Source organism: Saccopteryx bilineata, chromosome 4 (assembly GCF_036850765.1).
Source record: "Saccopteryx bilineata isolate mSacBil1 chromosome 4, mSacBil1_pri_phased_curated, whole genome shotgun sequence".
NCBI classification, from domain to species: domain Eukaryota; kingdom Metazoa; phylum Chordata; class Mammalia; order Chiroptera; family Emballonuridae; genus Saccopteryx; species Saccopteryx bilineata.
The window spans coordinates 143,961,071-143,972,521 of record NC_089493.1 but is presented as its reverse complement, the minus strand read 5'-3'; the positions used below and the strand labels follow the sequence as shown (position 1 = coordinate 143,972,521).

Genomic DNA, 11,451 nt, shown 5'->3' with positions numbered 1-11,451 from the left:
CCGGTCCGCGCGGGCCGTAGAGTTCGCGAGGCCGTAGGCCGGGAGTTGTCAGGCCCCAGCCAGTCAGAGGCACCCGCCGTGTTTCACCACCACCCCTGGAGGACGACGTCGACGCGGAGGGGGAGGCGGCGGAGGCGTGTTGTTGTCTCGCCCACTCCCCTCCCCTGAACTCGCACCCAACGTCAGGGCGCGATGGAGTGAAGCGGGGACGAAGGTGGTACTTCCGTGTTGCGCTGCTCGAGCCGAGCGCAGCCAAGGCCGCTCCCCGACCCCGGGGGCACTTGGAGGACTCCGGACTCCCCCGCAGGTCGGCACCCGGTGCATCTGGTGTCTTTGCTGCTAAGGATAGGACGACAAGTACCTCCAGGAGCTCTGCCGCCCCGATTCCTGCGTCCGTCAGGCCTGGAGGCCGCTGCGTACCCCAACGTGACCTGGAACCCAGGGACCCTAGTCCCGACTCGGATTATCGTGGCGTGTGTCCCGGACCGTCCTGGTGCTCGGTGTCCCTCCGCCGCCTCAGCTGTTCCCGTTTCCGGCGGGAGAGATGGCCAGGATCTAACCCGGCAGGAGGCCGCACCCGCGTCGCGCTTTGCGGCGAGCTCTAGGCGATGCCGAGCAGCTCGGACACGGCGCTGGGGGGAGGCGGGGGCCTGAGCTGGGCGGAGAAGAAGTTGGAGGAACGCCGCAAGCGGAGGCGATTCCTGTCCCCTCAGCAGCCGCCGCTGCTGTTGCCGCTCCTGCAGCCGCAGCTCCTGCAACCGCCGCCGCCCCCGCCGCCTCTGCTCTTCCTGGCTGCTCCCGGCACGGCCGCCGCCGCCGCAGCCGCCGCCGCCGCCGCGGCCTCCTCCTCTTGCTTCAGCCCGGGCCCCCCTCTGGAGGTCAAGCGGCTGGCTAGAGGCAAGAGGCGCCCTGGAGCGCGGCAGAAGCGGCGCCGCGGGGCCCGCGCCGGGCAGGAGGCGGAGAAGCGTCGGGTCTTCTCGCTGCCCCAGCCGCAGCAGGACGGCGGTGGCGGTGCCAGTAGCGGCGGGGGTGTGACCCCGCTGGTGGAATACGAGGATGTGAGCTCCCAGTCCGAGCAGGGGCTGCTGCTGGGGGTGGCCAGCGCGGCAACGGCGGCGACGGCTGCCGGGGGAACGGGGGGCAGCGGCGGCAGTCCGGCCTCCTCCTCCGGCACCCAGCGGCGCGGGGAGGGCTCGGGGCGCAGGCCCCGCCGGGACCGCCGCCGCAGCAGCGGCCGCAGCAAGGAGCGCCACCGCGAGCACCGGCGGCGGGACGGGCAGCGCGGCGGCGGCGAGGCCTCCAAGTCCCGCAGTCGCCACAGCCACAGCGGCGAAGAGCGGGCGGAGGCCACCAAGAGCGGCAGCAGCAGCAGCAGCGGCGGCCGCCGGAAGAGCGCCTCGGCCACGTCTAGCAGCAGTAGCAGTCGCAAGGACCGAGACGTGAAGGCTCACCGGTGCCGGACTAAGTCGTCCAAGGAGCCGCCTTCCGCCTACAAGGAGCCGCCCAAGGCCTACCGGGAGGACAAGGCCGAGCCCAAGGCCTACAGGCGGCGGCAGCGGTCCCTGAGTCCCCTGGGAGGCCGGGACGACAGCCCGGTGGCCCACAGGGCCTCCCAGAGCCTGAGGAGCCGCAAGTCCCCCAGCCCGGCAGGAGGTGGCAGCAGCCCCTATTCGCGGCGGCCGCAGCGCTCGCCGAGCCCCTACAGCCGCCGCCGCTCCCCCAGCTACAGCCGCCACAGCTCGTACGAGCGCGGCGGCGACGTGTCTCCCAGCCCCTACAGCAGCAGCAGCTGGCGGCGCTCCCGCAGCCCTTACAGCCCTGTGATCAGGTGAGTCGCTGTCCCGTGCGCGTACCTCTGGCGGGGCTGGCCGGGTCCCCGAAGGCAGGGCAAGTGGGAATTGGGCTCTTTAAAACCACCGGAGAAGAACAAACCCAACTTCGGACGCGCTTCTAGTATCAAGGGCCGTTTTGGCGCTCATGACACCTTTGAGGGGAGTGGAGGGACAGAAACAGATCCAACCGAGCTTTTCTTTTGGTAAGGAAGGTTTCTAAGGAAGAGTTCAAGGTTTTAAAGTTGTTGCATTCACACACGAACAGGTTTCTCTCGATTGGGCTTTGTTTTTCCAGCAATTAATTTGGATAAACCTAGAGTTTAATTTGTCGTAATTTTGAAAATTCTATGACGAGGTCTCATTGTTGGAGACTTAAGAATGAACTGCAGTATAGGGGCTAGATGTTGTAAAAGAGAGTTTGAATCAACGTGCTGAGATGTCAGAGTTACAGATTGTAAATGTGTCAAAGATGGAAAAGCAGCTTTTCTGTCAAGTTTATTTTCATATGTGAAAACTTACGTACAGTTCTAAAAATGACCCATTTCTGCGATATTCTTGTGTGGAATAAGTTCCTATGCAGTCCATCAAAGTCATAATTTCAAAAATTAGAAAATTGTGACACAATTATGATTTCTTTATTGGTTTGTTGACACCCACTTGCTAAGAACATGTAAATGTAATCTAGTTGATGTAGTCCAATGTAACTAAGTGAATGGTTTAGTAGTGCATTCTTTATACTATTATTATTCTAAGTTGCTATTCACACTTTCTTTCAAGTTAAGTAGACCTTTAAATATCAGGCTTTTTGTTGAGAAATCTTTAAAAGGTATAATTTAACCTAGTGAAATTGGGGTAAATCTTTTATATAGCTATTTTGCTTTTTTATAATACTTTCCCTGCAAAAAGTGTGAGTATTGATATATACTTATCTGTCAAACAAAGTGAGTTAAAAAGAAATTTTCAGTATTTTGCAAGTTCTTAGATTTCTTAATATATCTGGAAATTTTAGGCCTTACAATTTAGGATTTTACACAATGACATTTGCATTGATTGTGGTTTTTCCATTGGTCTTAGTTTTCAATAAATGCTAAATGGATGCTAAGTACCTCTGTGTACCAATTATATTGATTCTGTCTATACAGCATATGTACCTGTAAGTTTAGCAAATGTTTTTGAAGTGTCAGCCTAACAAATGTTTGTAAAGATGTGATGTGAGTTTCTCTCATACAGGTGTGAATTTGTCTTTCAACCAAAACAAAGGTATAACTCTTCATTCTTACTGTGTTCAAGCACATTTAAAATGCTAGTTGATTATAGATGCTGTCTAAATTTACATATGATGCTACAAAGAGCTCACTCTAATGGAAATAATTGCTGTAGAAATGAAATTCATTTCGTAGATATCTAAGAACAGAACAAAGTTTATACATATAGGTACCTTTGTGATTTAGCATGGCTAGAACATCATGTTTTGTGTGTATGTGCTCTCCCCTTCATAGAAAAAACAAATTACAAACAAAGCTTTCTATTATGAAAAAAGTATGCTAGTTGATTGATTCTCTAAGAAAAACTGTCAAACTGAGAAGTCATTTCACCAAATTTATCTTTTACATCTTATAAGACCTCATATTTCACTTTTAAGATATTTTAGGTTTGCCAAAATATTTGTTATTCTTTTAAAAATTGAATTTGTTTTTGGAAACTGATTAGGTTAAGTTTCAGAACTTTAGATAGTGATTTTAAGAGTATGATGCAATTTTAAGAATGATCAGGCTTTTTGGTTGTTTGATACTTGAGGAAGGTCCTTTATTATCTAATAGCACTATGTGTTTTGTTTATATTATGTAATAATGATATGTGTGATTAGTATTATTCATATTTAGCCAATATTTGTTTAGTATGTATCATATGCCAGGTACTGGTTTAGGGACTGGGATATAGCAGTGAAGAATGAAAGTCCTTGCCTTCGTGAAGCATGCGTTCTAGAGGACCTTTCATTAATGAAATCTTTTCATGGTGTGTGTATTGACCACTACTATGTATTTCTAAAAGATTGGATTTGGAATAAGCTTTAGAATACTTGGCTAACAGCCATTTGGTGTGTTCCTGAATATGTCTAGAGGTGGGAAGATGTTGCTTTGAAGACAGCCAGTTTTCTCTGGGACTCAAGTTCTAGTCTTGGTTTGCCCAGGGTCTTTGCAAGATCCTTGGAGACTCACTCAGTTTCCTAAAGCAAAACAGGGAAATACTTTGAGGTTATTATTATTTTTTTAATGGATTATTTCAAGAATTAAGTGAAAGTTTATGTTTTGTAAAGTATAGAAATATTGTATACTATTACAGAAATCTAATGGTTAACATGTTACTGAAGAGCTTGAATTGTTGAATTCTTCATACTGAAATGGAAATCCACCTCTGTGTCACTTTCTACCCATTGCTTCAGGTTTTAACTCTTTGAAATGATACAGAGCATACCTGTATGCTACCTCTTTAAGATGTAAAGGCATAGCCAAAAAACTCATTTTACATAAGGTATGGTTTTTAGATTTTCCACATTATGTCTAGTGTATCAAACATCCTGCTTAAATGTGAGGCCCAGAATTTGCAGCTGAAATAGTTGATTGAAAAATTTAAGATTTTTAAATATAGGAAATGTATTAATTACTGTTCAGGAACAACTGATTGAACTCACTTGTCTAGTTCAAAAAAGAGTATTGCCTGACCAGTGGTGGTGTGATGGTGGCACAGTAGATAGAGCATAGTCTTGGAATGCTGAGGGCCCAGGTTCAAAACCCCTGGGTCACCAGCTTGAGCGAGGGGCCTCTGGCTTGAGAGCAGGATCATCAACATGATCCCAAAGTCGCTGGCTTGAGCCCAAGGGTGTTGTTTTGAGCCAGGGGTCATTTGTTCTGCTTGAGGGTCCCACCCCCCATCAAGGCACCTATGAGAAGCAATCGGTGAAAAACTAAAATGATGCAACTATGAGTTGATGTTTCTCCTCTTTCTCCCTTCCTGTCACTCTCTGAGCCAAAAAAGAAAAGCTTTGCTTTTAGAATTCAGTAATTGGTATGTGGCCCATACTGTTTAATGAATAGTCTGCTGGATCAGGGGCTCCATGAAGGCATCTAGCCTGTCTTGCCCACCGTTGTAATCACAGTGCTCAGCATTGTGTCTGGCATAAATAGACTTTTAATTATTGTTGAGTGAGTAAATGAAGGGATGATGGAGTTTACTGAACATAGGAAATATTACTATGGGCCTGGATTACATCTTAAGTATTTAATATAGATACACCATGTTACGGTGTAGGAAATAGCATTGGATCTTTTTCCAGCCCACGTGGAGCTTATATATCAATAAATTATCACTGTATGTAGATTTTTTTTAATTTTTTTATTTTTTTCTGAAGCTGGAAACGGGGAGAGACAGACAGACTCCCGCATGCGCCCGACTGGGATCTACCCGGCACGCCCACCAGGGGGCGACGCTCTGCCCACCAGGGGCCGATGCTCTGCCCCTCTGGGGCATCGCTCTGTTGCGACCAGAGCCACTAGTGCCTGGGGCAGAGGCCAAGGAGCCATCCCCAGCGCCCGGGCCATCTTTGCTCCAATGGAGCCTCACTGCGGGAGGGGAAGAGAGAGACAGAGAGGAAGGAGAGGGGGAGGGGTGGAGAAGCAAATGGGCGCCTCCCCTGTGTGCCCTGGCTGGGAATCGAACCCGGGACTTCTGCACTCCAGGCCGACGCTCTACCACTGAGCCAACCGGTATGTAGATGTTTTTAAGGAAATGTATACTCATTCAAAATACTAGTATTGAAACCATGGTATTGATATTTTTCTTGATGTTAGGTCCTAGAATAAATCCTCTTCATTTTATTGACATAGGTTACAACCTGCTCTTTGCCTTCGTCTGAATCTTCAGTCCTTTGCTCTTGTCTTTCTTTTAATCAGTCCCTCCTTAGCTTTACTTTTTCCCCTATATAAGCAGTTTACCATATTTTCTTTACTACTTGACTGTTGGGATGTAAGAAGTTACATAATTTTATTGATTGGCCCTATAATAAATGTGAGAGTGTACTGAAGAGGGGGGGCTGTTTGAGAAAGGGAGGGAATGATACTAACACTTGGGTTTTACTATGTGTCAGGCAATGATAAATACTGAATGCACATTCACCCCCCAAACCCTTGTGGTAGTTGGAAACATTTCTCTTGATAGATTGGGAAATAGAAACTCTTAAAAAGTTAAGTAATTTGTTCCAAGGTCAGCTTGGATTGGTCTGATTCTAAAGCACTTGCTCTTGATATTATGCTATATTGAACCTCACCTTGCATTCACTGGAGTTGATTACCTTACATAATGATTTGTTTTGCTAAAATTCAACCCCCCATTGAGTATTTATATATTTCTGTTTCCCTGAACATCATTGCAGCATTTTAAGGTTTTTAAAAATCAAATTTTCTAAAGATACTTTCAGCTCATTTTATCTTTACTGACCTGCGGTTTTTATGAATATGAAGCTAAAAACATTTCTTAAGGATATTAATTACACTTAGTTATTGATGGTTGTTTTGCATTGGGATATCCTGACCTGAAGCCACTCAAATCAGGTATAATTAGTAAAATAAGTTATTATATATAATTGGTCTCTTTCTGAACCTGTGCAAGTTCTATTCTACCACAAAGCAACAGAACCTCCCTTATGGAAAAATATCAAGACTCTGAGAATCTAAACATGGGTGGACCCTAGATGTAAATAAGTGAATTTATTAGTATTCACTTGCATATGATATGGGGTACCTCTGTCATGGATTATTTAGTGTTTTGTCCAAATAACTAATGTTCTAAAATATATAAAATGAAAACATACCAGAGTAAAGAAAAGAGACTCCTAACACTCATAAAATGCTACTGATATAATATGTACTTAATAGAAACAAGTCATAAGTATCTTTAGATTTTATTTTTTAAGTGTCAGAAATATAGGATAGTAGAATAAATGCAGAAGCACTCAGAGGGCTGGAAATTTAAGTGAACTCTCATAAGTCTCCAAATCTTTAATTATTCTTTTCATGCTCATGATGGCCTTATGTTTTGCTGCTTCTGCCCAAACTTTACCTGACATTTACATCTACTCCATCCTTACCACATTTTTGTTTTAACACTAATTTATATCCCATTTACATTTCTAGCATCTTAGTTCAGGCCTCATTTTTTTTTATCACACTTCCTGTTATTTTCTTCCTTATCCATCTAATTTATTCTTCCTAATTCATTCTTTTTTAGTAGAGTTTTCTTAAAGTCTTGGTTACATTGTGTCACTTTCATTATGTAGAATTAAGTCCAAGGTTTCTTTTTTCTTTTTTCAGAGAGAAGAGGGGAGGCAGAGAGGCCATTGTTTCATTGCAACTGGAGCCATTTTTTAGTGCCTGAGGCAGAGGCCATGGAGCCACCCTCAGTGCCGATCCATGGCTGTGGGAGAAGGAGGGAGAGAGAGAGAGAGATATGGGAGGGGAGTGGTGGAGAAACAGATGGGAGCTTCTCCTGTGTGCCTGGACTGGTAATTGAACCTGGGACATCCATACACTGGGCTGATACTCTACCACTGAGCCAACTGGCCAGGGCCAAGTCCAAGGTTTCTAATGCATCATCAGGTAATGCCTTTTATGATCTGGCCCCATTTTATTAGAATTTTTTTTTTAAGCGAGAGATACAGAGACAGAAAAATAGAGAGAAGGACACATAGGGACAGACCGACAGACAGGACGGGGGAGAGATGAGAAACATTCGTTGTGACTCCTTAGTTGTTCATTGATTGCTTTCTTATTTGTGCCTTTACCGGGGTGCTCCAGCCCAGCCAGTGACCCTTGCTCTAGCCAGTGACCTTGGACTTCAAGCCAGCAACCTTTGGGCTCAAGCCAGCAACCGAGGGGTCATGTCTAGGATCCCACACTCAAACTGGTGACCCAACACTCAAGCCAGAGACCTTGGGTGTTATCAAAATTCTCTTTTTAGAGGCACTTTTAGTTCTCTGTTTTTACTCTTGCTGTTCTTTTTGGTTGAAATGCCCTTTTTTCTCTTTGCTTCCAGCTTTGCATTCAAAACCCAACTCAAGTTCTACTCTACCATCTTGTAACCTTTCTCCATTCATTTAGAGAAAGTTAATTCTTTTTCCTATATTCCTACAGTACTTTGCTTTATCTTTGTTATGGAGCTTTAAAAAGTTCTATTTAGTATTAATTATTTGGCTGGTTACATTTGTGTTTTCTCTACTATATTGTAAGCTCCTATTAGGACAAATTCCAAACTGCATTAGTAGTTGAATAACTTGAAATAGCGTTTTTCTCCACTGATAAATACAAATCAACCTTTACACAGATACCAGTGTTTTTAAACTCACTTGCTATTTTGGTTCACATATACTCTAGAGTGGGGAAAATAATTGTTTTAATTTATAAGGAGACAATTTAAGAACCTTTTTTCTAGTTTCTTTACTGCAATGAGTCGGGGATGCTAGGAATCACTTTTAGTGTGAATAGAAAAATTCAAATCTAGTGTTTATATTGGTACTGTATGTGTACTGATCAACGTAAATGATCTGGTGTTTTTGTTTCTTTTTTAGTGATCATTTTCTGAGCAGACCATATGTTAAGCTCTTATTTTCTAACTCTGGAAAATTGTAGCTTTTTCTGAAAACCAGTTTAAAATTAATGTTGCGTAACGTTCAACATTTAAGATTATTTTATTTGTTTATTAAGATTTTGTTTATTGACTACAGAGAAAGGGGAGAGAGGACTATCAGCTCATAGTTGCTTCACTTTAGTTCATTGATTGATTGCTTTTCCTATGTACTTTGACCAGGCTAGCCCAGGATTTTGAACCACGACTTCAGCATTCCAGGTAGATGCTCTATCCACTGCACCACCACAGGCTAGGCAATATTTAAGATTTTAACTTCTTGTTTTATTGTGTACTTTTCCTATAAGCATCACTTGTTATTTTGTTTTTGTTTGGCTTTGTTTCATATATTGGTATTTGTAAGGTTTTTTTTGTTTGTTTGTTTTTGTTTTTGTATTTTTCCGAAGTTGGAAACGGAGGCAGTCAGACAGACTCCCGCGTGCGCCCGACTGGTATCTACCCGGCATGCCCACCAGGGGGCGATGCTCTGCCTATCTGGGGTATCGCTCTGCTGCAATCAGAGCCATTCTAGCGCCTGAGGCAGAGGCCACAGAGCCATCCTCAGCACCTGGGCCATCTTGGCTCCAATGGAGCCTCAGCTGCGGGAGGGGAAGAGAGAGACAGAGAGGAAGGAGAGGGGGAGGGGTGGAGAAGCAGATGGGTGCTTCTCCTGTGTGCCCTGGCCGGGAATTGAACCCGGGACTCCTGCACGCCAGGCCAACGCTCTACCACTGAGCTAACCGGCCAGGGCCGGTATTTGTAAGTTTTAAAGTAGCAAAAATATCAAGCTAGAATCGGAAATATTTGTTTGCAGTGATTTTTGTTCTTATATTTCTAAATTATGGGAGAATCTAATGTTCTTAATATATTTGGGAAAGAAAACAAATGTAGATTAGAAAGTAAATTTAGGTTAAAAATTGGAGTTTTTATAAAATAAAAAAGAAAAGGGTAGTAAGACGAACTGAAAACTGAAAATAGTTAATGGACTGCATGACTCTACTCTTTTTTGTTTTTTCATTTTCAGTTGCATAGGGCACTTTCACTGAGATATTTTATTGCCACTCCAAATTTAATTTATCTAACATTAAATTATTTTACCTCTTGGGGTCATTTTTTTTCAGATATTGCTCATCATTGTTTTTCACTTGTTTACAACAATAACAGAGGCTCATGGTAGAAATTTTTAGTTAGTATAGAAAAGTATAATTAAAAAGTCCTCCTGAATCCAACTGCTTGAAATGATCGGTCTTGACATTTTGATGAATGGTCTTCTAGATTTTTCTATGCTTATATGCATAGGGACATAAGAGTTTCCATAAATGGGAACATACTACAATGTTATTTTGTACCTTGTGTTTCTTAGTACATTCTTTTTATTGGCTCATAGTATTCCATTGCATGTGTGTTCCATAACTTGTTCGGCCAAGTCCATTTTACTACTCCTAGATTTTTTGTGTGTGTTTTGTTTTTCTGCTATGGGAATGTATCTATTGCAAATTTTGTTTGCATTTATCCCATAATATCTTGTAGATTTCTCAGGGGTAAAATAGTTGGACCAAATATGGGTATACTCATTTGTAGTTTTGATAAACTGTCACATTGCATTTTCAGAAGGCTTTTTTTTTGTCAGATATTTTTTATTATTATTTTAAAACTTATAATCTAGTTTGTTTTTTTCTTTTTACAGAGACAGAGGGAGAGTCAGAGAGAGGGATAGATAGGGACAGACAGACAGGAATGGAGAGATGAGAAGCATCAATCATTAGCTTTTTGTTGCGCGTTGCAACACCTTAGTTGTTCATTGATTGCTTTCTCACATGTGCTTTGACCGCCGGCCTTCAGCAGACTGAGTGACTCCTTGCTTGAGCCAGCAACCTTGGGTCCAAGCTAGTGAGCTTTTTTGCTCAAACCAGATGAGCTTGCGCTCAAGCTGGCGACCTCGGGGTCTTGAACTTGGGTTCTCGGCATCGCAGTCTGACGCTCTATCCACTGCGCCTCCGCCTGGTCAGGCTTCAGAAGGCTTTTTTTTTTTTTTTTTAAATTTTTTTTTATTTATTCATTTTTAGAGAGGAGAGAGAGAGGGAGAGAGAGGAGAGAGAGACAGAGAGAGAAGGGGGAAGGAGCTGGAAGCATCAACTCCCATATGTGCCTTGACCAGGCAAGCCCAGGGTTTTGAACCGGCAACCTCAGCATTTCCAGGTCGATGCTTTATCCACTGCGCCACCACAGGTCAGGCTTCAGAAGGCTTTTTATCAATTTCTATTTTCCAACAGTGGAGGAGTACCCATTGTTGGGAACTTATGGTTCATGAGCCAAATGTGGCTCTTTTGATGGCTGCATCTGGCTCACAGACAAATCTCTAATAAAAATAATAATAACGTTAAAAATATAAAATATTCTCATGTATTTCAATCCATTCATTTCCTACCGCTCATGTTTGTGGTTGCGGTGGCTAGAGCAAATCACAGCTGTCCTCCAGGACAACACCAAATTTTTATTGGATAATGTGTAATGTAGACGGGTCGTTGTGAGGTCAGGAAGTAAACTTCCCTCCTTTTAATCAAATAGTCAGCTAGCTAATTGCAGAAACCCTTTGGACGAAGAAGATGGCTAAAAGAAGAAAAGATGAAGAGTATCGTACTTTTCAGCAGGACTGGACAGAGGAATTCGCCTTTGTGGAGAGAGCAGGTACTGCAGTGTGTCTAATATGCAATGATAAAATTGCATCGATAAAACGGTCAAATATAAAGCGGCACTTTGACACACACCATACTGCATTTGCATCAAAATATCCAGTATGGGACAGCAGGAAGAAAGCATGTCAAGAGCTGCTGTGCAGAGTGCAAGATAGTTAGCAGCAACTCCGTGTTTGGACCCAACAAGGTGACTGGAATTCAGCTAGCTTTGCTGGTGCTTTAGCAATTGTGAGAAACAGAGAACCATT

At 43.8% G+C, this 11,451-nt stretch overlaps 1 protein-coding gene across 1 annotated transcript in view; it reads left to right on the top strand.

The window, feature by feature from the left end:
* The first annotated feature begins 465 nt into the window (after positions 1-465).
* CDK13 (cyclin dependent kinase 13) overlaps positions 466-11,451 on the top strand; it is a 128,996-nt gene continuing 118,010 nt past the window's right edge. The window contains exon 1 of the mRNA XM_066272102.1: positions 466-1,828. Coding sequence (XP_066128199.1) covers positions 609-1,828 — 1,220 coding nt within the window. The 5' untranslated portion in view covers positions 466-608. The remainder of the gene's footprint in view (positions 1,829-11,451) is intronic.